Genomic DNA, 27,810 nt, shown 5'->3' on the forward strand with positions numbered 1-27,810 from the left:
TTTTTTTTTAAAATTGCTGCAAGTTTTTAGCACAGGTGTTTTATAAACACAATTTTGAGCCTCTTTTTGGCAATCCGGTATAAACTATATTTTTAATACATTTTGTTTCAAAGGCCAAATCAGTGTCAGATTCAATTGGACAAAGCCCAATAGTCAAGTTCCAAAATTCAACTGAGGAGAGCTCAGGTGTCAAGTTGTGTAGCTTTACCATCAGACAATCATCCTCCCTCCCAGACCCATCCGTCTGGGGCTTCAGATATTCCCCAAATCCAGGCAGGTATCCTATGTGCTAGCCCCAGGCTCGGACACCTTGGGGTTCAGATGCCCCCAGTCTTGTTTGATCTTAGCCAAAAGTTTGAGATCACATATCTCATATTTACTCAATTCTAAGATGAGTTCCCTCCCCCATATTGAACATGGGGAAAACCAAGCCTCAACTTAGAACTGAGTATCATACTGCTTCGTCTGGCTCAGCTGGGACAGCAGTAACAGCGCACAAATTCCTCCTTCCCTGGAAGCAGATGCTGGAAGGAGGAATCTGTATGCTGCTGATGCTACCCCCACCACCTGCTGCCTCCCCACTGCCTGCCCCCAATACTTAGATTCTAAACTTAGAAAATTATAACAAATTTATAATTTTCCATGTCTAGAATTTAATGGGGTAGATGGGGGAGGGGGAGATGGGAGGGAATGGCATCATATTAAATTCAAAGTAATCTTGGATACGGATAGATACAGTAATTAAGACACCTCTATCAACAAGTTTGCAAGAGAACTGAACACATGCAGAACTTGGATACTCATGTTATATACCCCTTGAGAGAACTTTAGTAGTTGAGACTGGGATGGTACTCCTGCCTTCAGCATTGTACAGTACAGGTGATGTTGTAATTGTTTAAAATAAACTTTTACCTGGCAAGAATCTATAGACTATAGTAGTTTTTAAATTTAATTACCAGGATAAAAAGCAGCAGAAGTTATAAAGATTTAAAATTAGAATATTTATAAGACCTCAAAGTACAGACGACTTAAAGTGCAACTAGTAGCTTTAGAGTGTTTGCAAAATCCAATTAACCCTAACTAAACATTGCAAATTAGACAAGCATCATCATATGTTATATGTATAGCCCACAAGGTCTTGTACTGCACACATTTCCTCTGTAGTCAAGGAAAACATTTCCCTTCATGTGTGCTGAATCATATATTTGGATGTACGTGCAGCTTCATGGACTGGTCACTACAAATACAGGTCATTCCTCTATTCCTTCACTGGCTTAACATGTAATATCCAGAAAAGTTACAGCCAATTGGTTTGGGAAATGGGTGAAGACCCAGGGTGTCTCTCATCCTTGCTGACTTGCAGTGCATTCCCTTCTAATTTCTTCTTTTCATTAGCTAAAAAGTTAGTGATTCACCTAAGTCCTCAATTTAAATTCAGCAACACTTGCTCAAACAGCTCTAATGCTTCTTCAGCAATTCCATTCTAGACAGAATTTGCCTTTTACCAATAAGCAGCACGTACCTGACAAATAAAGGATCACCATACACAGCATACTTACAGACTGATTAATAAAAGGAATATCTTGGGTAGCTGCTAATCTACTAGAGAATCCTGTACTTCCATCTGGGACCCCAAAATTTAAGGGTTCTCGTTTTTTAATAACTATCTGAAAAACAGCAAAAAACAGGAAGGGAAAAGTCAGACATTTGTATACCATTGAGAGATAAGCACAAGATTAGGACATTTACTTCAGTACTTCAATACTCTACATCTCTAAGATATAGCAACATGACAATGAAGTGCTGTATAAAGGAGGTCATGGAACTAGCTCAGGCACTATTAGCTTCACTGAGAAGCTGAATATATTTGCCTGGCCAGAGTCAGGCAATGCTGATTCTGCTCCCTGATTCGGCTTAGATACCTCTGCACAGCACTACCTCTTGCCAAGCTTTAATAGACAAAAATGTCAAAATGTTTTTTTGTTTTTTTTTACCAGCTAGTAATACCACTACATAGTCTGTTTCTACCTGTAGGGTAGATATAGTAGCTGCAATGTACCATGGTGACTAAGTTCACTATGTATCCCTTTAGCAATTTGGCCACACAGAACTTAAAAGTATAAAATCTCAAGCAGGGATCAACAGGCCAGTTTTGCAATAACCACCTGTGTTTGGCAGCTGGGATTGAATCCAGGGTGGGGAAATAAGCACCAGACAACAAGTCCCCATAATAGCAAGCAATTATTTTAGCATAAATGCTGGAGGTTTATGCTTTTGCCATGAAATTCCTAGGTTCAACCTATTTTGTTTTACTTTGAGTTTTATTGGGGTGGGGGGAAGGGAGGGGAAGAAGAGTTATTCTTAGTTAATAACTCCTTAGGGAGAAGAGTTAATTCATTTAGTTATTCCACAAAATGAAAATCTCCAATTTTACCCTGACAGTTTTCTCTCTGTCAGGGATGGGCAATTATTTAGGCTGGGAGTACACTTGGGGAGTTTTGGAGAGCTGTGTGGGCTGGGTCAGCATTCCCCTCCCCTCCCCAGGACCACAACAGCTCACCAATACTTCTTAAGCAGTAGATTACTAGATCAGTCTGGGGGCACTGGATGGAGTGAGCAGGAGGTGGTCTCCATGGAGACTGGCCCAGGACTCCTATGGGTAGGGAGTGCTCAGCCAGGTGGAGGGGATGGGGACAAGGATGGGTGTAAAGCAGAGTCCATGAGCAGGACAGACAAGCAGGGCTAGGACTGCAGGGCAGTGACAGTGTGGTGCTGGGGCCCAAGGCTGAGCTGCAATCTGCTTCTAGCACAGCTCTCTGCTTTCACCCCAATTTGATCCCACCCCACCCAGATACCGCTCCTCGCCCACTTGTGGCCCCATCCCATACACTCAGCCAGCCCACAGGAGTCCTGGATTGATCTCCATAGATATCCTTGCCTGATCTGTCTAGTGCCCCCAGCAGCGGGGGTGGGGCGGACAGGCCAGGGTACCAGGGCCAGGTCCAGCAGTGGTGGTGACAGTGTCAGCAGCAGCCAGAAGGAGCTGCTGCCATTGGGGCTGCCAGGAAGAGGAGTCCAGCTGCCACACACACCACAGCCTGGGCTGCACCCAGCACCTGGGATGAGCGGGGCCAAAAAATGCCACAGGCCAGAAAAAATCCTTTGGTTGGTTAGATCCAGCTGGCAGGCCATATTTTGTCTGCCTCTGCTATGTCCTTGCTGTTTCTTTATCCTGAAACTAAGCATAGTATTTAACAACTATGCTCACTTGGGCCACTCCATATTTGTTATTACCTCAACCACAAACTAGTTTGAGGACCCAAAGATAAAGAAGAGAGATTTCTCATTAGTAATTATTTCTGAATCCCTAGTTGCAAATGGGATCCAGAGACCTATGAGAGGAGAAGAGATAGCCAGGCTAGTTCAGATCCAAAGATATTGATTCCATCACCAAATAAAGTATCTGACAACGGAGGCTGCTGCATACAAAGCCTCATGCCTCTGAACCAGTCATTCTCCAAGGGTATCACAAATGTACATTTAGAGTAGTTTCAAAAGAGGAACTGCTGACAGGGAGCATGAAGCAGGTGTTACATTCCAGCAAATATGTGGACAAGCTAGGAACAATATAGATGACGCAGTGTCAACACTTGTATCACTCCCAGCTTGTCCACCTATAACTGTTAGAGCGTAACACCTGCTGCACAGTTTGGAGCAAGAGCTCCCCCATCCCCTTTTGGACAAATGTTCATTTGGAACTATTTCATCCTGCCCTACTTTTTGCCTGACTTTGGTTTAACATGGCCTACCATCCTCTGATTACCAAATAAAGAGAACTAAGAGCAAAAAAAGAGTGCTTTCAATGGTTCTTTGAGAAGCTGAAACAGAGGAAAGCTTACCAAGGTATGGTAAACTCCCCATATACCACTGAAAGCAAACTGAAACAGAAGTACTTTGAGAGCCAGTGTGAACATTAAGTGCAGCTCTGTGCAGTTAATCCATTGAAACACCTTCCTTAGCCAAAGAGACTGAAGAGGAATTAGTCATACAGGCTATTATGGTAACAAAGATAGGCCATACCAGCTGTTTCTATCCTCCAAATAAATTTAAATGCTTTTCACCCTGAAGGAGGTTTAATAAAGGTTTTAATTTAACTCAAGCAAACTAGTTTCAAGAGCACAGCTCCTCCTTTTCTGCTCTGTAATTACACTGGAGTGCTGGAAAAAGGCTCTCTCCCTATTGCAGCTAGTTTTGCAAAAGGAATCAAAATTTCTACAGCTCCCTATAATTTTCATTCACACTTTACTAGCTTCCCCTGTTATGCAGGAAGAACCACCTCCTTCTGCTTTGTCTCCTTCCTGCTTTCTCTCAGAGTGGTTTAGTTTGAAACACAGCAAGGAGCTGGATGGAGTCCGCCTGCTCTTCCTTGAAATACCAAGACTAGGGTCTTCCTGCCAGTCACTGAGATGCAGGGAAGCTAGGTTTTTCCCCCTACCAAGTGAATCAAAACAGTATACACTGGTCTCCCTTGCACCAGAGCTTGTTTCTCCAGACAGGGGGAAGATGCATATGAAGTTTACTTCACCCCTTGCCTTGCTCAGCCTCCCAAACTGGCCACCGATTAGCAGCAAATATGGGAGTTAATTCCTTTTTATCTTCAAAAAATTGTCCCTACCTTCTCTGTTTAAACTATGGTTTAAAAAGAGCTACTCAGGAAACCGGCCTTTCTTTGGAAACACATTCTTGAAAAATGACTATTTAGGAAAGATAGTAACTATAATAAAACATAATTTGATTCCTGAAGGGGAACTGTTAGAATGAGTTTTTAATAACAAAAGTTTATTTTGTTTCATTTCCTTTTAATTAAAAATATTATTTGCAGAGGTTATATTATGACTTTTTTTTAAAGGAAAAGCAGACATGCATTTATAAATAAAGCTGAAACAAAGATTGACCATCTCTCTCTGTACAAAGCGGTATGTGACGAAGAAAGAGATGCTATATCTCATATACCATCAAGCTAATATTTTATATTTAAAAAGGCCTCTGAAGATTTATGTGCCAGTGTTTAAATATGTAAACTAATTTATTATTCTGCAATCCTTTTCACCAGAATATATGCATTTTTTCTTTAAAAACAAAAAAGTTCCTGTGAGCTTTGTTAAAATCAAAGTAGGGCTGAAAGGCACCTTAGAAGGACATTTACTCTGACCCTCTCTGGCTACAGGCAGGATCACTCCTAGACAAGTGTTGTCCAACCTGTTCTTAAAAATCTGAGAAACAACTCTCATACACAATTACAAGACATAATTCCCCAAAACAGCAAACATTTTTTTAATCAGGGTGTTGAAAAAGTTCAATAAAGCAAGATTCCCTGGATTTCTGGTGCAAGTGTAAGCAAAATGGACTGCATACAAAGGTTGGCTTTTTACAGAATTATCAGTACGCATCCATAGCCACTTAAGATATTCTAATCAGCCTTTTTTAAACTTTATTCTGAAGAAACTTATACCTGGCTTTCCCTACTGTTTTCTCACCAAGCAATACCTTATCTTCCACGCACCTATGTTTTTATGGAACATACCCTGCCCATGCTCTCTTCCCGTGTCCACCAACACCCCAAAATAAGTCAATAAGGCTGCCTTAAAGTAGCCCCAAGAGTGCCCCAAGCACTGCTCTTAAGCACTGTGTTTTAGACATGCTTACTGGCACATGTTCAGGGATGCTATAGAGTGACTACATTGCCTTAAATGTCAGCAGGTGGCACATGCAGAGGAGCAGGGCATACTTCACAGCAGCATTCCTGGCAACTAATTTAGAAAACAGGGGGCCAATGTAGACATGCCGCTAGGGGTTACTGTGCTAGAAGCAGTCATTCTGGTATCAAAATAGCAGTTTAAACAAAAGAAGGTTATTAAGAACCTAAACTGAGCAAACCTTCGACTTTGCCTGAAAAGGACCGAGGGAATGACTTCACATAGAAAAAATGTGATGCGTTTTTCCTAGCTGGCTTTTAGCCTATGCTACCAGGTGGCAGCATATGAGCAAGTGAAGCAATCTGATTCTCATGGAAAGACCATGTTTTGCTTCCTTTAGATCACACCAACTGATGCAAAGTCTCTTGCATAATGAAGGTCTGCATTGTTTTACTAGAACTAGTAAACTTGTTTCTCTCCACCTTGAATAGTGGAGAAAAGCCTCTTTTACCCCTGCTATTTGTTTTGTAAGAACTTAGAAAAGCTCCACTGAAGCATCCAAAGCAACACCAGCTCATCCTCCTCCTTTCTCTTGTGGCTCAAGGAGATGTGATACAATCCAAATGACCAGAACTAGATTTTCTCCTTGGTGGTGTCTTGACAGACAAGATACCAAGGGATAGCTGCTCATTTGTCCTGTGCTGGTGGCACCCAGAACACGGAAAGCTTTGTCCTTAATACAATAAGTTGATTTATTCTGTGGCAGTCTTCCCAGAATACCCTCCTCTCAATCAGCTTTTATTCTAGTTAAAAAACAAACAACTATACACACAGAATTTGTATAGTCCTATATTCTAAGTAATATACTCCTATTGCAGCAATGTTTGCATATTTGCATACAAAAGAGTATTTATGAAATAGACTAAAGTAGATAGTGATAGTAGAGCCCTTTTCTCCTTTATATGATACACAATTCATTTCTGATACTGAGAAACAGTACTCCCCCCCCATCCCCTCCTACACGTCTCAGACAGAATACAGAAATAAATAAGAATGTTAAAGTCATTGCTTTAACTTAGAAAAAAGGGGAAGGTACACACCTGGATTTTTTGACAAGAACAAGATTAGCACATTTTCCTAATTGTCCTCAGTGCCACATGCAGAAAGAGAACAAAACAGATAAGGGGAGGCACAACAGAAACACATTAGTTGGCCAACAAAATCAGACATCAGAAGCAGGGCTGCTGATTTTTTGCCTGAAAACCCCTTACTTACTTTTTAAATCACTGTTACGGCTGATTAATATATAAGGCAAATTTCATACATACATTTGTATGCCTGAAACCTACTTTCTGCGCTTTCCTTATAGTGGGCATCATGTCTTTAAAATAGTCAGGCTCCATTTGTTCCAAAGCATTCTGTTGCATGGCTACGTTCCCATTGCCACCTTCAATCTTCACACTAGTAGGTGCATCTTCATCCCATGAAGTCCAGTCTTCTACTTCTGACTAAATACAATTGAATAGGAGTTTATCATTAGATTTGCAAGTGGAAGATCATCACATTTCTCTCTATTTTATTGTTAATGGGATTGGCAGAATGTATTTACTCAAAGTCACCCAACCCTTTAAAGCTATTACCTTAGGAACAGATGAATAATCCACTGTAGTTGGCAAAGTTATTTGGTCTCCACTTAACTTTCGTCCCCTTCCAGACCTGAAAGAAAAATGCAGGATTCCTCCAAGCTCTGAAAACATGAACACTACATTAAAAAGAAAGCTGAGGGCCAATCAAGATACTGAAAAGAAAGAAAGTGATGAGAATTATTGCCAAATCACTAATGAATTCTAATAAACAACCCCAATATTTACTTATTTATCAAATGACAGAGAACTAGAAAGGGGACTCAGGAAACACATACTGTGCATTAAAAACTACTCTGTTTTGTTTACAAGAATTAAAGGTTGTTAGAAAGTTTTAAAGTCTTGATATGTTTTTCATCATTTCTTTTCTTTGCACATTTTGCCTTTTGTTTGGACAATGATAATTAGCTTCAGTTTTGTTTATTGTCAATTTCATTTTGAAATTCTTACTGCTTTAATATTTAAGTTGCAAACACCGTAGTGTTGCGTTTGTTTTATCAGGTACTTCTTTAAAGTTCACTGAAAACTAGGGGTATAATGATAAAGATTTTCTTGGCTGATACTGATAGCCAATTATGAACCAAGCATATCAGCTGATAACAATCTGACAAATTATTTACAGGAATGCAGTCGGGCAGTGTGGAGAGTAGCTCCCTGCAAGTAAGTCTGTGGAGGGGAAGGAGATCAAGGCCCCCATGGTGAAGGAGGGAGGAGGGCAGGGGGTGCTGCCCAGCCAGGGCGGTAAATGGAATCTGAGGCTGGGGTGGGGAGCAGGACAGAGCCACAGGTGCCTCATCCAGGGGATCAGTGGCCCAGCGCTTAAAAATGGCAGTGAGGGTGCTTGAATTAAAACCTCATTTGTCGAGCTTTATTTCAAGCGGCCCTACTGCCATTTTTAAGTACGGGGACACTTAATTGGAGCAGAGACAAGCTGCTCACTGCAGGCTCAGGGCTCTCCGCCCTGCTGCCTTTGCCCCAGGGACTCCGTGCTGGCTGAGCATTCCCTACCTGCTTGGCAGCAGGAAACAACTCGCTGTCCCAACAGCTGCCAGGTAGGCATAGGATACGTCCCTCCCCCACACCCTTTCCCCTCCACAGACTTGCCTGCAAGGTGCTGTTCTCCATGCAGCCTGGCTGCATTCCTGGTGCACATGCACGTGGCATCCAGGGGCCCTCACCAGAAGGCATATTATATTTATCAGTTAACGTTATTGGTTACGCTGGCCAAAAAAGGCCAATTGCCAATAATGTTAATTTTCCTTTTATTGGTGCCGATCTGACATGGCACTGATATATTGGTATAACTCTACAGAAAACATTTCTATTACTTTTAGCTTGAAAAAAAGCAAACCTTATTATAATAAGTTAGATCAAAACATACACTTGTACTGAGATTCCCCATAATGATCCTTAATGATTACTTGAATTTTTTAGGACTGAGGTTTGCACAATATTCACAGCTTTTCTTCACTGTAGGCCACTATTTTCTTAGTAAGCATTAACATTTCCTTGTATGTACAGATAAAATTTTGAGACAAGAGGAGCTAGTAGTTTACAGGAACATAGTAGGAAACTAAACATATTTCAATTCCAATTCTGGATTCCAGAGTACATCACCAAGTATTGAGTAATGAGACCAATCAACATTAGGCTTCCTACAATATGATGCAACCACTGCTGCAATTCTATCAATGGAAGATGTGGTTTAGACAAAACCCTAGAAGTTTTATTGCCATTTAATATATCTAACTCAGTGGTAAAAAGCATTCATCATAGTGTATATTAAAGACTGTGGGGTAACAAGTAGAAAATTAAAGGATTACTAAAAACTTGATTTAGTTATTTATTCAGCCATTTATCCAGTAAAAATATTCAAGCTGGCAGTATCCCTTTAAGTATAACCATTAATAGAGCACGGAAGAAGTCTGAACTCTCAAACATTATAGCTAAAGTGAAAAGGCAAAATTTATGAAACATGCAAGGATCTATATGATTTAAAAATAAAGCATCTCTTTCAAAGCTTTTCCCTCTTTTAGAAAAACAGCATTATGGCTTTGCTCACCGATTCCCAGTTTAGTACACACCAAGTATCACTACAATCTAATTTAAACGCATGTAAGTCTGTGCAAGTGCATCTGCTGCAGTCCTGCCCACGTGCACTAGATTCCTGCAACTCTTTCTACAAGCCCATTTCCTGGGGTATTTCAGACTGAACTCCCAAACTTAGACTACACTACACTTGAACAGGCACTAAATTTTGTAGGGGTGAAACATTTTGAGAAACTTCCACTGCTAGAAGTCTTTCCTGGAAAGAAAGCAGTACAGGTGTTCAGTCTAAAGCAGCTCCTCCTCCCCTGTTCTCTGTGTCTTTCCAGACCAAGGCAACGCCAATCTATTGAAAGTATGTGGAGTAGTGACTGCTCTAGTCCCTGCCCAGACTGGGGGTTTACCTTGCTGCTCCAGTTCCCTGCATACTCCCTAGACTAGGGGCACCCAGTTACCTTGAGGAGCAGGAGGGGCTACAAGGAGCCTTCTCTGCTCCCAAGACTGGGAGAAGGCACACAGCAATTATTCCACATGCCCTCTCCAGACTAGGGTGACCCCACAGTCTGGGGAAGGCACCGGAAGCATTATCCCACTGCTCAACTCCCTGCAATCCTCTGGAGTTGAGTGGGGAAGGGTATAGTCATTCTTCACTGTGGGAGGAACTCTCCTACAGGAGGGATCTTCCATACTGAAAGAGGAAGATGTTTCTCCCACACTTTTTCTTTATTCTTTTGCAGGTATTTTTCCTGCAAGAGAACCTTAATGAACTCCTGTGCACTGTGGTTTAATCAGGAGAGCAGTAACTGTCCTAGTAGACAGCCTCTCTCTGCTGAGCAGATAACAGGGAACAAGAGCACTTCAAACGTATGCTTTTACCAACTTCTAAACTGACAAACTCTAAACTTCAGACACATGCATTCGATTTAAATTGTGTTAACATTTCTGTAGAAATTAATAGTTTAAGGATGTGGAGATTTTCTTAATACACACACTGGTCATCTCTGAAACTGTCTATTTATGGGATGACAATATTTTGGGGAAATGGTACAAGTGGCTAATCAGACACTTCATATAATTATACTTTGCTAGTACACACGTGTGCGCACACAAGAAAGTGCAGTATTTATGAAAAAAGTCCCTTAATCTCAACAATGCTATTTTAGGACCCATTCCTGTAAGGTAAAAGAAGAGGGCTCTGCAGAGATGCAGGGGTCTACCCAGGTTTCTCTTTGCAGAATCAAGGCCTTTCAGTTTAAACCATTTTCACTGGAACTTGTACAAGTAGTTGCTCCCTACCATTCACAGCAGATGGGTGCCTATGACATGGGAAAATCCAGTAGCTTTCACATTCTTTGGGAAAAGAACCCAACCCAATGGTGAAGATCAGTGTGCATGAACTGACAGAGAAAGCAACAGACGTTTCACCTGTGATAGAGATTTCAAAAAAGCCTAATACAGTTAAGGCTGTAAACAGACATCTCTCAATAGCAAACAGTAGAAAAGCTACTTTTTGTTAAATTAAGGTTTGGAACATTAAGAAATTGGGACAAAGGCTGGGATAAGAGTAAATAATTTCCATACGTTCTGATATTTAGGTGGTTTGAATCAGCAGTACCACCTTTAGTTCCACTATTTTTTAAAATAATTGATGGGCATCCTATGGTTTTAAAGTAGCCAGATATCTATTTACAGTCTTCAACAACTTATATATAGACATCACAGACTTCGGACTCCCACCTACAAAACACATACATATATGTGACTTTCAGTTCTGGGGGGGAAAAAAAATCACTGAAATGAAAAAGGAAAATATTGGTAAATAATAAAGTATGTTGTTTCAGCATCAGGGTGTTGAAAACAAAGCTTTTGTCTGGAAGTGGAGTACCCTACTGCTGTTACAATTAACATTCAATATTATAAACAGAAATAAATTAAAGATGATATTTTCCTTTACTTTTTCCAATGCAGTATTTGACAATTTATTTCAATAATTTCATTATATTTCACTTATAGAAGTCCTGGCTGTGGGATACTTTCAAAGCAACACATAGAACTACTTACCTCCTTTTTAAAAACTGACTAGATTTTAAGTTGAATGAAAGCTTTATGCTGGAAATTTCCTTACTTCAAATTGCATATATATTTATTTTCTTCTAAATCTTTTTAAAATTAAAGTTTATTTTCCTATACAAAATTAAGCCACATGTAATCTGGATACAAAAAGTGTGACTCAATGCAACTGACCTTGACTTAAAAACCAGAAGGAAGGAATTTTTTTTATTAAAACAATCAAATTTTATTTTGATTTGCATTCATGCTAACAGTGATTTTCCATAAAATCTTGGTTTTCATCAGTTGATAATCATTAAAACTACTAAAAAACAAAAAGTATCAAGTTAAACAGAAAGGCTACTAGGAAGTAACACTACACTCTCCACACATTTACTGAAGCAGTTGTATATAGTGCAAGATGCATTTATTCAGATTGATTTTTACTTTGTGTTAAAATAGGAACAACGCTTGCTTTTTAACTTGTGGTTTGGAATAAGTTTAACGGAAATGCAATTAAAAGGCATAACACAGAAACATCGATTTTACATATAATAAAGACAAAGCTGCCTTAATTTGGTGGATGAGTAATGAAATAAACATTTTAACTAAAATTGTCTGCATATGAAACTAACCAGTTTAATAAATCAAAATATTATCAATAGCCAATTAACTGAACTCACTGTTTTTGGTCCCCAGGTCCTTCAGAATTTTAGAACTCATCCTCACAACTTGTGATTAATCATGGATTGGAGGAGAAAAAATAATGGGAAAGCTAGTTTAACTCCCAAATCAATTTCTCTCTCTCTTTAAATCTATCCTGGATATCGTAACCATCCTTTTATTGAATGCTACTCAATCCTGCACTCAATGAAAAGACAAAGAAATGCTAGCTGTGTATGGTGTGAAAGCATTTCCCATATCAGTTTTAAATTTGCACCTAAACAATTCATTGGAATGCTTCCCTGTTTTTGTATGATTGGGGGGGGGGGGGCAGGGAGGGAGATAAAATATTTCCAATTTATCTTCTCTACACCATTTCTTGTTTTCACATCTTTATCTTGTCCTCTGATAGCAGTCATTGGGATAGCTATTCCAGTGGAACAGAAGAATAGGAAGCATCACAGAAGACTGGCCTGCCTAGAAAACAATCTCTTTGCTGAGTTGCAACTCAAAAATAAATACACAAGTGGAAACTTGGTCTGGTCAAAATACTGAGGAAGAATGCAAGAATGTCATAAAGGGCATGTGGGAAGAAAATCAGAAAAGCTAAGTCACAATTTGAGATGAAACAGCCAAGGTACCTAAAATGCAATAAAAGGGATTCTACAAGTATCCCATAAGAGAAAGACAAAGGAAAGTATGGGTCCTTTACTAAATGCACAGGGCAACCAAGTTACAAATGATACAGAAATAGCTATAGTTTCAAGAAGACTGAACTAAAAAGGCATTTAAGTTAGCCAGCAGGTGACATGTACAGCTGGCAACAACAAAAGGGAAGAAGACAAACTGCTTAGATTAGAACAGGTTAGGAATTGGTTAGAGAAGCTAGATGTTTTCAAGTTAGCAGGGCTGGGTGGGATACGCCATAGAGTACAGGTTTCCCTTGCCAACCGCAGTTTTGAGTATCCACGGTTTTGCTCTCCCAGCCCTGCCGGAGGAGGCCCCCAGCTGCCAGGGCAATGGGCCCAGGTCTGCAGCCCCCTGCCCCCGCTCCCCCCTGCGGGCTTGGGCAGGGCAGCTCCCTGCCACCACAAACACTCTTAGGGGGCAGGGGGGACCTACACCCCCCAGATCTGTATGCGGGGCAGGCGCAGGTTGTGGGTGCAGGCTCTCCTCTGCCACCTGGCAGGCACGACCCAGTGTAGCTAGGGACAGTGGGGTCGCACAGGGATCTCGCTGCTGCTTGCCCCCTGCTGCCCTGGAGATGTGCCCCCTGCACCTGCTGCTGCTTTGAGGGGTGCAGCCCTGTGCTGCTGCCCTCACTGCAGCCCCACGCGCAGGAGGTATGTTGCCAAGACAGTGCAGGGCAAGCAGTGGTGGACGAGGAGATCCCTGCGCAGCTCCTCTGCTCCCTGACGCGCCGGGGCAGGAAGCAAGGTGGATGGGAACAGTGGAGAGAAGCTTCTTTATTTACCCTATTAAAGGTAAATAAAAATTATTTTTATACACTGTATATTACTTTATTATTCATATTGAAGTCCCTAACCCCATTTTTCCCATAAGCCTTTTGTCTTACCAACCATAGTTTTGCCAACCATGGGAACTTTCAGAAACCTAACCCCCATGGTTGGTGAGGGAAACCTGTAATGAAAGAACTTGCAAATATAAATCTCAGTCGCTGGCTATCCTCTGAGGAATCATGGAAGTCAAGTGAGGTCCCAACTCATTGGAACAGGGCAAATATAGAAGATCCAGGGAATCACTAACCTAGAATACAAGGTGCAGGTCCTTGGGGAATTTATTGTGAAGCAAGGAGGAGAAGAGTACAAGGCGAAAGGAACTGCCAGCATGGATTCACCAAGAACAAGTAATGCCCGACCAACCTGATTTCCCTCCCTTCTTTGGCAAGGTAGACATGGTCATAAGTTCTATGGATAGGGCAGAGGAAGAGAAGGAGAGTAAAACAATGTATGTGATATATCTTTATCAAAGTTTTTGACTCTGGTCTGCTATGTAATTCTTGTTAGTAAGCTATGGAAGTGAAGATGAAATGAAAGTACTGTAAGCTGGATACATAACTAGTTGGATCATCATGCCCAACAAGAGTTATCAATGGCTCAATGACTAGTGGGAAGGAGCTATCCAGTGGGGCTCTCCAAATATCCATCCTATATCCAGTACTATTTTGTTATAACTCCACAAGTTACGTGGAGTTGCATACATTGTGAAGTGCAGGGCTAGGATTCAGAATGACCTGGATAGACTGAAAAATGTCCCCCCCCCCAAACAAAAAAATCAGCTAAGATTCAATAAGGACAAGTACAAAGTCATACAGCTGGAAAGCAATAATTGCAGGTACAAATATGGACTGGGTCATGACTGGCTAGCCTGCAGTACTGCAGAGAAGGACATGAGGCACTGGTTCTCAACCTTTTTACACCTAAGGCACCCCACTGAAAATGCCAGGTTCAATTTTTCACTGATTTTTTTACTACAGAAAAACAACAGAGTAACTCTTCTGTTCCAAAGAACTCAGAAAGAATACAACAGGTCAGAATGCTTTTAATACTATGGATTCCTATTTGAAATCTCGGGAGTTATTTTGTGAATCAAGTTTGCACACCTAACAGCGCTGACATTGTATGGCACCTTAAAGTACTTTGAAAGGATCTCTATATACCATAGGCTGCCCTGGCATCCTGGTTGAGAACCACCAACCTGAGGGTCACAGTGGATTGTAAACTGAATGGCCCAACAGTGTAGCCTTGTTGCAAAAGGAAAAGCAAAAAAAAGACAGCATTTTAAGTTTTATTAACAAAATAAAATTCTCTTGCAACTCTAGAGAAACGATTCCTCTGCTCTATTCAAACATAAGTGAGATCTCATCTGGAATACTGTGTCTAGTTTTTGGCCCATACTTCAAAAAGGATATGGACAGATGGGAAAAACTCCAGCAGAGAGCAACAAAAATGCTTACTAAAGGGCTGGGAAGCAAAACTTATGATGAAAGGTTGAGGAACAAGGATTATATAGTCTGGAGAAGAGAAGACGGAGGGGGAATTTGATAACAATCTTCAGACACCTCAAGAGTTGTTATAAAGAGGATGGAGATGAGTTTCTCTCTGTGGCTGTAGGCAGAGCCAACTCTAGGGCTGTGGGCGACGGGCAGATCAGCCTGTGTGCGGGGGGGGTGGCAGCAAGCAGCCATGTGGTGTGGTACCCTCAGCATGTGCCAATGGCGCCGTGCGCAGGGCCTGTACGGCACTGTCTGCGGGGCACCCCCAAAGTGTGGGGCCCAAGCCAGTTGCCCCGATTCACGCCCCCCAAGGAACAGCTTTGGCTGTAGGGGACAGGACTACAAGTAATGGCCCCAAGATGCAGCAGAGGAATTTTAGGCTGGAAATTAGGAAGACCTTTCTGATCATGATGGTGGTCATGTATTAGAATTAGCTTTCTAGGTAAATTGTGGAACCTCCATCTTTGGAAATTTTCTAGAGCAAGTTAAACTCTTGGCTGGGATGGTTTAGTCAGGAATGATCCTACCTTGAATAGGGGGCTGGACTTCATGAGCTTCGTTCCAGCCTTACTTTCCTATGATCCTCAGATTCATTTCTTATTTTAACAGGTTGAGTGTTCTCTCTCCAATTCAAATGAATTTTTTCCATGCTTCTAGTAATTTTTTTAGTCTCTGAACCCACTTTTTTTCCCCTTTTCAATGAGGTTAGTTAGATATTCCTAATGAAGGTTTACTTACTATTTTCAGTTTTATTTTTCATCCCACTGTTTAAGTAGTTCCAAAACTTCTTATGCTTAGAAAGTTGTTTTATTCTAAGCAGATGTCCTTCACTAAGCTGTTTGCAATAATGCACACACAAGCCTACATGGCACAAAATCACCAATATACACCAATATTTAAATTTCTACATGAAGATTTTTGTAATTACAGTGCACAAAGAAAAAAGCCTATAAAGAATCTTAATTTCTAATTAAAAATGTAGAGTCATCTTCTATGAGTTGCACATTCATCCCCATGATTTCAAGTCTTTCAGAAGTAGAAAGCCCCTTCAAGGTTAAGGCCAAATTGTGCCGTTTTGGCAAATAATAGGAGGAGGGGCACAATTAGGTCACATAATAGAAAGCTGGGGACTGACAAATGTGGAGTTGCTACTGTAATTTAAAAAACCAAGATCTGATAAGAGAAACACTTTACTTCTAGGTTTTTAGTTAAAGACCGACTTCTCAGGAGATAAATATGAGACTAGACTTTCACATGTTTTTCAGGGGCTTCCTTGACAAAAGAAGTTAAAGATAGCTATAAGAGCTGCTACTCTTTTGTAATATAAACTATACTGTGTACCACTGCAGAACCCATGAATTGTTTAACTTACACTGCTATATCATTTTGAATACCAAATGAATACTAAGATTAAAGATGAGCTTAGTAACTAAGATCTGCATAGGCTTTGGTCCATAATTAAATAAAGTCAAAACGTTGCAAGAAGCAGGAAAGATAAAGATAAAAGCAACCTGAGTTAAAAAAGAAGAAGAGAATACAGTCATAATAAACTAAATATGTTATTTACCTGCATATTAGCCTCTTAATGAAGGAAAGCACTGTCGCTAGGCAAGTACAAATTTTAAAGAGACGAAACTGCGTGATGGCCATGGTGAGAAACTCTTCCTGAGGGGAAAAAAAACAGTTTTAAAGACAGCTCAAACATATAGAACATCTTTACATACATTTCAGATTCAGTTACCTTTTCACCTACATGTAAAGTAAGTGAAAAACAGACAATAAAGGTACAATAGTATAAAAAGTGGGAAAGGAGACCCAACATAATGACATACACATAATATACATTACTGATCATCTGTAACTGACACAAGTCTACATAAATAGTAGAAGACAAACAAAAACAAAAGAATGCTATCAAGTAAGAGAGAATATGTGATGGCAACAGGACTTAATATAGCTCATTTATTTCTGATATTCTTATCAGTAATGAAGTAACAGTGATGAAGCTGCAAATAGAGTTCTAAACAGTAAAGACTATAAATTTGTTTAGATGTGCAGAAATTTGCTCAAAAAGGACTTGACTCATATTGAACAATTACCAGACAGGTAAAATAAACCACTGGTTGTTCTAAATGCCCATGGAAGTTAACAGGAATTGTTCAATTCAGATGACAATGTTACTTTAATGTATTGAAAGGATGGCCCCGTTAGCTCCATTTAACATTCACCCTCAACCACGATTGCTGAGATTTCTATTGTGCACACGACCAACTCATGTGTTAACTAAAGCTGTGGACAAACATTACATCTGTAATGCTTCAAATACCTCTGTAGCACTACTAAAGTTCTCTCAAGGGGTATATAACAGATGTGCATGTCCCTGTAGCACTGCAGAAACATTCCTGTTTGAAATGGGAACTTGTCTATGGTGCTATATTTTGAGGCACCACGTTAAGTTGCATGTAGTGCTACCTTGCTCTAGTTTCCCCCAGTCCCTCTAAGGGGAGGAGGGCGGGAATGTCGCTGGCGCCATGACAGTCTGCCAGAGACCAGAGCTTCAACCCAAGCTAGGACTAGGGGCTGCAGCTCTGCTCAGTGGTGAGCTGTCTGGGGTGGACAATTATTTCGGGCGGAGGGCCACTTATTGAGTTTTGGCAAGCCATTGAGGTCTGCCTGACAGGTAGCCAGGGGTAGATAAATATTAATTTTCTAAACTTTTGGGGGGCCCTGCCAGCTGGACAATATGATCTGGCACATGCAGCCCATGGGAAGCATTTTGCCCACCCCTGTGTTAGACAGTGTGCAGCTAGGCTGGTCTTGGGAGACCAGCAGGTCTTCTTGCTAGGGTAGTGGTGCTGTCATGGTAGTGGTAACAGCAGATACTGGTGCCTGCCAATCACTATCAGCGATTCCAGTGAATTGCTGATCATTGATAGGCTCTCATGGGGAGAGGGAGGGAAAAGCAAAGGAGCAACCTCTGGCTGGAGAGCATGCCTTTGTCCCAACTTTGTAGCTCTCCAGCCAAGGGGCTGTGAATGTACGTATGCTCTTCATAAAGCTGTATTTTGTAGTGTTACAAATGAACATCTGTCCAAAACAAAATTACACGGTAAGTGGGCCAAATACCAAATAAATACCAAACACGTTTTGAGACAGAAACATACTTGCTCTAAATGTATTCCTCAAACAGAAAATAGTGCACACATTTCTCTACAATAAAAAAAGTTTGCAATTCTGTGCAACAGTAACTGAGCCCCTGATCTACTAACCACTTAGGCCAAAACTTTCTAAAAGCAGGGAGCTCACTGAATATTTACTACATAGTAGAGATGTAAATATTGTTTTAAAAATGTTTAATTTAACCTCTAATTATATTGGTTAAATCAGGCTTGTCCAACATGCGGCCCGCCAAACCATTTTATCTGGCCCGCGGCGGCGGCAGTGGAGCAGAGCCGTGGCTGCAGCGGAGCGCAGGGCTGCAGCTGTGGAGCCGCCGTGGCGGTGGCAGGGCCACTGTGGAGGCAGAGTGCAGAGCCACAGTGGCGGCGGGGCCACCGCGGAGCACAGAACCACAGCGGAGCGCAGGGCCGTGGCAGCAGTGCGCGGAATCGTGGCTGCAGCACCGGTGGAGTGGCCGCGGCAGAGCGTGGAGCTGCGGCTGCAGCACCACAGCAGTGGAGCATGGAGCCAAGGCCGCGGCAAGACTGGCAGCGGCGGAGCGCGGAGCCGGGGCCGTGGCAAGGCAGCCAGCTAGAGGAGGGGAGCTGCTTACCCCTGCGGGGCCCTGGCTCATCAGTGAGCCGGGTCCTGCCACAGCTGCTCCAAGGGCTGTGGGGAGCGGGGCTGCCCCAGCCGCGCCTAATTGGACGAGCTGGGGATGGGCTCTGCCTCTTGCTCCCAGCGTGTGGCCGGGGGAGCTGCAGCATGACCCATGCCCTGCCCACGAGGTAAGTTCCCGCATGGAGCTGGGCGTGCCTCGGGGCTGGGCCGGGGCAGATGGAGGCATGGGGTAAGTTCCCGTGCGGAGCTGGGGGCGCCTTGGGGCCAGGCTGGACGGAGGCACGGGGTGAGTTCCTGTGCGGAGCTGGGGGCACCTCGGGGCTGGGCCAGAGCGGACGGAGGCATGGGGTAAGTTCCCATGCGGAGCTGGGGACACCTCGGGGCTGGGTTGAGGCTGTGTGTGTGCGCGCGTGCATGCATGCACGTGCGTGTGCGCTTCTCAGCACATCCCAATAGCTGCTTTGGCTCTGTCTGCTGCAACACACGTGCACATTTCCAGACCCATTTCATTGTCACTTCCTGCAACTTCATTGGTGTCAAAGGTCACATGACATCACTTCCTGGTGTGATGTCACTTCCTGTGAGGTCTTTGAATATGGCTCGCTGGCCTACTGGGTGATAAAAAGTTCGTGATATACCCCACATTCAAAAAGGTTGGACACCCCTGGGTCAAATAGTTAACCAATGATACAGCAGATCAGACACAGCTGTTGCTGGCAGCTGCTCCCTGGCCCTTTGACTGGAGTGGGAGGGGGCGGTAGCAAATCCAGCACTTGAAGCCCTGTGCTGGGAGAGAGCAAGCACCTTTGAACCAGCAAGTAATCACTTAACTGACAAGTTGTTAGGTTGTCTGCTGTTTTCCTTTTTAACCTCATACACTATGGGTACCAGTCCCCCTTGCCCCTTAGCCCCCCTTTCCCCTCCCCTCGCTCCTCCCTCCCTCCCTCCTGCTCCTTCTGCCTGCCTGCTGTCTTCTGATTCCTGCTAGGGCACTGAAGGGCTTCCCTTCCCCACACCTTCCCTGCCAGACTGTGCCTGCAGAGCTAAACGATAACCAGTAAACTAAATTGGGTATCACTGGGCTTATTGGCTAAATGAATAATTGTTTAGCCTTTGGCATCCCTACTCTGCAGTCAAGGAGCAGTAGAAAAGCCCCACTGCACCACTCATGGATCAGTCCCTGGCCATACAGACTATCTTTAATCTCTAACTGATGTTCCCTATAACACTTCCACTTTATTATTATATTCATCTTACTCTGCTATATTTAAAATCTCTGTACAGTCTTGGAGCTGGAGGGGTGGCTTTTGGGAGCCCAGGTCAACCCCGGTGATGCCTGTGGGAGGGAGAGGCCGGCAAGGAGCTCCCTGCATAAGAGCCTCGCCACCCGCCAGCCCCTCCGTGTGGCTGAGTCGCCTGCCGGAGGCCAGGTCAACCCGGGCGCAGGGGAGAGGTCTCTATTCTGCAGCAGTCCTAATGGTTCAAATCTAAATCAGTCTGGAATTTTGAAGGTGATTTTGCATGGGGGGAGAAAAGGCAACTGTTTTTGTTATGTTGAGTTCTTCCTTCCCCCTGCAAAATCTGTAACTGATCTCTCATTTCCTAGCTGTCAAAGACAGTTTGCTCCCAAATGAATGAATTTAATGAAGGCTAAAGTCAAGGCCACATTTAAATAAATGATTGTGGTGTCAAGAATGTCTTATTTCCAGAATTTAATCCAATATTCCACTCATCTATTTCAACAAAGTTCTACAAAAAAAGGAGCATTCAACCTTCAAATCCAAATAAATTAGTTTTCTGCAGTTTAAGATGAGCATAAATGCATGACATCACTGCCCTGCAATCCTTGGCAAAGTTTTAGTATGTTAAATTAGAAAAAGCTTTTTAAATATTAGTCTATCCGACTGTTTATTGCCTACTGCTCCTATCAATTTTAAGCATGGAGAATATAAAAGTTAGATGTGCATCATGAACATGCTTTAAATCTACACCTCAAGGGATAGAAGATACAATATATCACACTCATATCTTGGAAAGCTGCAAAAAAGGGAAGCTTTTGTTAGACAAAAGGATGGTTCTTCTCTGCAGCACTTCTAGTTATTCTACTGATCTGTACCTATACAGAATAGCCCTCTGCTAGGGATATTCACAGTAAAAGCAATCAGGACTACTTAAAGCAGTGTCATAGCTTAGGCACTAATACGCATTGGAATTTTCTTTTTGAAATCAGTGAAGTATGCCACTGACAATGACTGCAATACATTTTGCGTGAAAATAAACAAAAATGGGCATAAAATGTACTATGTGGCTTCTATAGTTAGATAAAGAAATGTTTTTGGTATATTCTTAAACTAGTCAGCCTCCTCTTACTGCTGGTGGACAACGGGAATCTACAGAAGCTAGAGTCATAAATTAAATTAATGAAATAGGCATATTGCTGAGGGGATGATCTGGAAAGTATAAATTGCTAAAACACAGGCATTGCAGCACGCACAAATACACAAACAAGTGCTTCCAAAATAATACAGTTTTGAGACAGAAGGAGCTGTGAAGGAAAGAGGTTCTTTAATAGTGGCCTACAAAACTTAGATTGCTGTGTGTCAACTAAATAGTTGAAAGCATCACCAACAATAGTTGTGTTCTACAAGCTCTCAAACATTTACAAATAATCCTTTGGGAAGTTTATTTTCTAAACAAACCAAAAGGAAAAAAGACAAAGAGAAAAAAGTGCAAAACCTCTGTCTCTCCACTTCAGTGATTCAAGATATTCATTTTGACTTTAAACTTATATATAGTCTCTGTTTCAAAACACACAAGTATAGTTATACCTCCAACAGGTTTTGCTGTAAATTAAATTACCCTACTTCTTGGTAAGAAAAAAAAATCTCCGATGGTTTAAAGAGAGTGAAGAACAGTTTAAATTCAATTATTTGTTGCAATAAGCAAGACATTTTTGCATTAGTCCAAAGAGAAAAGAATCTAAACCGAAAGTGAAAGTAAGATGTTTTATAAAATGGGAATCAAGAACTATGTATTTTGAGACTCTATGGACTTAGCACTTGTCCTTATTGAAGCTCATCTGACTGATTGTAGACTAGTCTATCTGGTTCATTTTGGATCCTAGCCCTACCCTCCACAATATCTGCAACTCCACCCAACTTGATGTCATCTTTGTGCGAATTAGCTAAATGTGCACTCAATCCCGTAGTCCAATTCATTAATGAAGATGCTAAACAATACCAAGACCAGACAGACCCCTGGGGAACTGCACTTGATACCTCCTTCCAATTAGACATGGAACCATTAATGACTACTCATTAAGTATGATCAGCAGCCAGTTAAGTATCCATCTGACAATACTTTCCTGTAGTCTGTATTCCCTTAGCTTTTTAATGAGAATGTCATGGGAAACAGTATCACAAGCTTGGGAAAGTCAAGGTTTACCACATTTATTTTTCCACTCCCATCTACAGAGCCTGTCATCTTATCATGGAAAGGAAGGAAAACAGGCTGGTCAGGCACGACTTGCTCTTGCTGTTCCTGATCACCTTGTTCTCCCCAAGGTGCTTCACTACAGATTCCTTGAGGACCTCTCCATAATCTTTCCAGGTATGGAAGTCAGGTTGCCTGGTCTATAGTTCCCCTAATTCTCCTCCTTCCCTTTCATAAAGACAGGCACTATATTTGCTTTTTTCCAGTCATCCAGGACCTCATCCAACTCTATGAGTTCTTTGTTTGTGGACAGTTACCTCCTCCTAACTTCTTCCATTTCAAAAACTCATTGTCCGTGTGTAGAGGCTAAAATTGGCTTTTATTTTATGTATTATATTTGTATGTCATCCTTCCCAAAAAAGGCTTGGGACAGCTTAAAATATAGAGAAAAAAAATGTAAAATAGAATAAAATATTACAATAAGACAGAATAAGAAAAAAACCCTAAACTCGTACTACTTGGCCCTGCTCCTCCCCGCCTCTATCTTACAGAGCACATCCCTCTATGCCCAACCCAACCACTCTTCCCAACTCATATTCATTACCTCCATACAAGACAAATCTCCCCCCAGCCCTATCCATTGTCACTTCTCTGCCTCATGTCAAGAGGGTACACCCCCATCTCTTACTATGCCTACCTTGCATAGAACATCCACAGCCCCCTCAAAAACCCACTCATCCTTCTCTTTCCTCCAAGGACATACTAGTCAATTAGAAGAATTGTAACAACAAAACTCCCCTTTCCCAGTATCTGTCCCCTCAGAAGGGCATCTCCAAAAGCATTCTAGCATTTCACCTTTTGGCAACCCCTGCCCCAGGTCAGCCACAAACTTTACAAAGCAGGGGCGGGCAATTACGTTGGCTGGAGGGCTGCTTACCAAGTTTTGGCAAGCCATTGAGGGTTGCATGGGTAGCCCCGCTCCTTAACAGGTGCCCCACCCCCTGGTTGCCATCTTGTGACTGAAAGTCCCGCCCCCTAACCCCTGATCTTTGCCACTAGAAGTCCCTTGGAAGTACTCCTTTCAGCAAGGGATTTTGCCATCTTGGAACCAGAAAAATACCAAATTATATTCTAAAAAGCGAACATCTACAACATTTGTTAATTTAATTTTTTTTAAAAGTTTGCCCTGATTTACATGCATTTGTTTAGTGTACACAGAGGTGATTGCACAATAGCTTAAAATGAAGTCTTACTTTTCTATACTGTGGGGGGGGAGGGAGGCTATGGGTGTGTGGGTATGGCAGAGGGTGTGAGTATATATGTCGGGGGGAATAGGTGTGGGGGATGTGGGTGTGTGGGGTGGGTGGCTGGGTTGTGTGAGCAGATGTGCATGTATGAGAGTGTGAGGCAGAGTGTGGGTGTATGTGTATGATAGGGTATGCATGTGGGACTCACCCAAGTCAGTCCCTCCCTCCCTCTGCTCTCCCCCAACACCCCGCTCTGGCCCCGGAGTATTGGCATGGGTCCCATGCTCCAGTGCTACCTGGTGCTGGAGCAGTGCACAGATAGAAAAGCACAGAAATGGCTGGGGATGAGGCAACAGCTGGGTTGCTGGGTCCTGCTGATGGCTCCCGCTGTGTCCTAGTGCATCTGGCGTCTGTTGTCTTCGACAGGCAGCCAGGAGCAGATAAATATTAATTTTCTAATTTTTTTTTTAGGGGCCCCGCAGGCTGGATAGAACAGCCTGGTGGGCTGGATCCGGCCTGCAGGTCGTATTTTGCCCACCTCTGTTATAAAGCCTGCAGGCTGGTTTAGTCCCATCTCCCTTCCAGTTCAAGTGGCCACGCAGTGCTAAGCAGTGTCCCAACCTCCTCCAGGCAGCACCTGGAATCTTGAATAGCTGCCCAATCCTGAAGCTATACAGCAGGGGCGATGTGTAGGGGGTTCACCCCCTACAAATAGGTGCTACCAACACTGCTGGCAGTGCCTGCGGGTGGTCGCCGCTCGCCACCAGCAGCATCTGCAGGCAATCCACAATCCCTGCTGGCTGCTGCCGCTGGCAGCACCTGCAGGTGGTCGCCAACCCCTGGTCAGCACTTGCCACCTGTCTCCCCCCCTCCCCCGATGGCGCTGGCGCTGGCGGTGTCTGCAGGAGCTCTGCGCTTACCACCACCAGCGCAGCCGTGTCCCCCCCCAGCTGCCAGGGGCACGTGTCATTCACGCTATACAGAACACTTTGACAATGGAAACAACTGTCATCTAATTCTGTCCTGCAAAATGATTGTTAACTTGTTAAAAATAAAAATGTAATTTAGAGAGCAATATGTGATCTTTAAACTATCAATCAGATCACTTGTAATCACCAGGAACTGACTTTAGAAATATACATTGTAAAGCTTTAAATAGGGCACCTTGACTTGTATTGGTTTACTAAAGGCTAGTGCATGAGTAAGGCAACCTACTCAGCTAGTTAGTCTGCAAGAGCATATATTACTGAAATGTTTGCTTTGTTATTCTTAGCAGGAAAATTGCATGCCAGTAAGGTTGTGTGGATGGTAAACTCTTCCATTTTAAAGCTAAGGGTTGCTTACAGCAACTCTTTTTACAGTTAATTATTTGATACATTTTCTTGCAATATAACAATGGAAATCCTCCCCCTTTGAAAGTGCTCCACGGATTTAAATGGACAAGTAACTTTAAGGTTGCGTGACTTTAGTGAAAACTGAATAGTATTCATCAGGTGCACTGGGGGAGAGAAATCGCATGTCCTTTTAACAGCTAGGGTACAGAGCCCAAGTAAATAGAGCACTTTATTTAAACAGGAGTTTTTGAAAAGCTAAAACAGGATAAAGGAGAAAGCATCCTAACGTACTGTAGGAACTATGGAGAAAAGTTATACATCCATCCCTCCTCAGTACTTGCATACTTAAGGACGTTGGTATCTGCTATAAAACAAGAAAAATAAACCGATTAGCCAAGAGGCTTCTAAACTGTGGACTGATTTTATGGCTAAAAATTAAAGAAATGTGGATCCAGTTTCCATTTGCCAGGTTTCTTGTCTGACTGTTGTGGCTAAATCACTCATCTTTTCTGTGCCTCAACCTGTATCTGTATAAAATGGTATAGTTTCCTTTTTTCCATACTTTGTCTTGTCTGCTTAGATTACAAGTTTTCTGGGAGAGGGGCTGTCTCTTGCTATATGCATATATGCCAACTAGCACAATAAAGCCCAATCTGTTGCAATGCCAATAATAGATCTCATCTGGACAATGGCTCTTACATATTTCATAATGGCTAACAGCTAGTGCAGGGATTCAAATACATTTTGAGAGGGTGGTTTAGATCTCCAACAAATATCAGCAATAACACATGCTGTTCTCTACATAAAGTAATATTTCCAGTATTTTAGGTTTTTCTAGAAATGAGAGACAGCACCATGGAACCAGCCATACCTTTAAGTACCATAGTTAAAAGCCACTCGGCTAGTAGGTTTAAAGTCTTCAGGTTTCATAGTAGATACCAGGGTGCACAAATGTGCAAGCGCTGAGAAAGGACTGATGCACTAAGCTAGAAAAGAACAGTAAGACTGAAAGAGATTACAGAGGAAAAGAAATAATAAAGAAAATGTTACATAGAAATGTTAATATATTACTCCAGCCCAGCCCCCTGCCTCCCGCCATTCTTGATGGGCAATTGGTTAGTATATTACATAAGAGTAGAGGGCAAGAGTAGCAGGAGAGAAAGAAACAAAAAGGAAATATACGGGAAAATATGTTACCATATATGATAAAGTTACATACATGAGGTAGAGATCATTCAGAGAGGCCCATTACACTAATTCAGACATAATTTTATCAGTTTGCTTTTTAAAAATAGTATGGAGACTTGGAATATTCCAGGTCTGATCTGGAGGTTTGTAAATGCTAGACAAATTCGGGTGGGTAATTGTTACATAGTTAGAATATGGAGACACTAGGAACTTCATGTCAGAAATCCCCGACTTCAGTACAGTATAAGGTGGCTCTACTTTGTTTTTAACCGAGATAACAGCAAGAGCTGTAGCCTTCAGTTGTCAATTTGCTAACCAAAGGAAATTTACTGAGTGTTTTCAAGGTACATAATGCTATCTTTGGGAAAGTTTGAAATATGCTGTCAATGAACATTTTGAATACGACAAACCCTCAACATCAAGTTAAAAAATAGCGAATAGAGCTAATTGAGAATGCTGCCATACCACTGTGGCTGGGACCATAAGCATAATTTGGCTTGCTCACTGCTGATGTGGCTCCCTAGAAGGATATTTTTGAGATGCAAACCATAAACATAGTTGAGTCTCTCAACCTCCCACACTGCTCACTGCAAGGACAGTTACAGACCCAACCTATGCTACATCAAGTCACAGGGAGAAAACCCTCTATCAGCTTTCTATATAGTTTGGCTATGTGGAAAATTTGTCAAAACCATGCAATCCTACTTCACATCATATTAAAGATCCTACCATCATCTAAAAAAATCAAGCTAGAACTACAGGAAAGCTAATTGCGAGAGTCACTGAAAAATATATATAGAAAGCATATTATACTATCCCCACAGATAAAGTCTCCGGGAGATTTTTCTAAAGCAGTGCTCAGAACTGGTACTATTATCTAGTGATTCGTATCTGTATAGAACATATAGTTGCTACAATAAATCGAAAAAAAACCTTTTAAAACAATTCTGCTAATTTAACAGCCAGTCTCCTTTAAATTAAGTTTAATATTCAATGGAGAGAACGGTGAGAGGAAGTCTTGTCAAATATGGCTATGGCAAAAACCAGATGGGTACCAATTGGGAAGTCTGGTGCTGCAAAGTGCATAGCACACATGCCCATCCTAAAAGAACATCGGTTAACCTAATATAGCAGATACAAACAGGTACAAGCCTTCTGATAAATCAACAAAGTGGTACCTCCATCAATTGTCACCTGCCTCAAAGCCAGCTAGACATTTTTAGGCCATTTTCTACAAAGAAATTAAGAAGAGTTTGGGTACATGAAAACTCAAAAGGCTTGTGAGATAAACAGATTCTCACTGGATTTGCTGATACATTTATGAATGGACCCCCCCCCCAATAAAAGAGGCCTCATATTTTATGTTCCATATTGTCCAAGAAAATCAGATACTAAAGATCTGACAGAAAGGAAAAAAAGAGATTGGAAGACCACTCTCAACCAGAAAGTTATTGCTCTAAAGCAGTGGTGCTGAACATTCTGGTGCCATAGGCAAGTGAACAGGCTGGACTGGGGTCCTGCTCCACCTTCATAGACATTAGGGCTGGAAGGGACCTCGGAAGATCATCGAGTCCAGCCCCCTGCCCAAAGGGCAGGAAGTCAGCTGGGGTCATAGGATCCCAGCAAGATAAGCATCCAGTTTGCTCTTGAAGGTGTTCAATGTAGGCACTTGAACCACCTCCGGTGGCAGGCTGTTCCAGACCTTGGGGGCTCGGA

General features: G+C 42.2%; 1 protein-coding gene across 1 annotated transcript in view; it reads right to left on the reverse strand.

Moving 5' to 3' along the window:
- The window catches only part of EBAG9 (estrogen receptor binding site associated antigen 9), a 64,010-nt gene that overhangs the window by 14,823 nt on the left and 21,377 nt on the right, over nucleotides 1-27,810 (reverse strand). The window contains exons 2-5 of the mRNA XM_006278627.4: nucleotides 16,681-16,778; nucleotides 7,337-7,412; nucleotides 7,046-7,204; nucleotides 1,560-1,667 (exon numbers count right to left, since the gene is read on the reverse strand). Coding sequence (XP_006278689.1) covers nucleotides 1,560-1,667; nucleotides 7,046-7,204; nucleotides 7,337-7,412; nucleotides 16,681-16,763 — 426 coding nt within the window. The 5' untranslated portion in view covers nucleotides 16,764-16,778. The remainder of the gene's footprint in view (nucleotides 1-1,559; nucleotides 1,668-7,045; nucleotides 7,205-7,336; nucleotides 7,413-16,680; nucleotides 16,779-27,810) is intronic.

Source organism: Alligator mississippiensis, chromosome 3 (genome assembly GCF_030867095.1).
Source record: "Alligator mississippiensis isolate rAllMis1 chromosome 3, rAllMis1, whole genome shotgun sequence".
NCBI lineage: Eukaryota > Metazoa > Chordata > Crocodylia > Alligatoridae > Alligator > Alligator mississippiensis.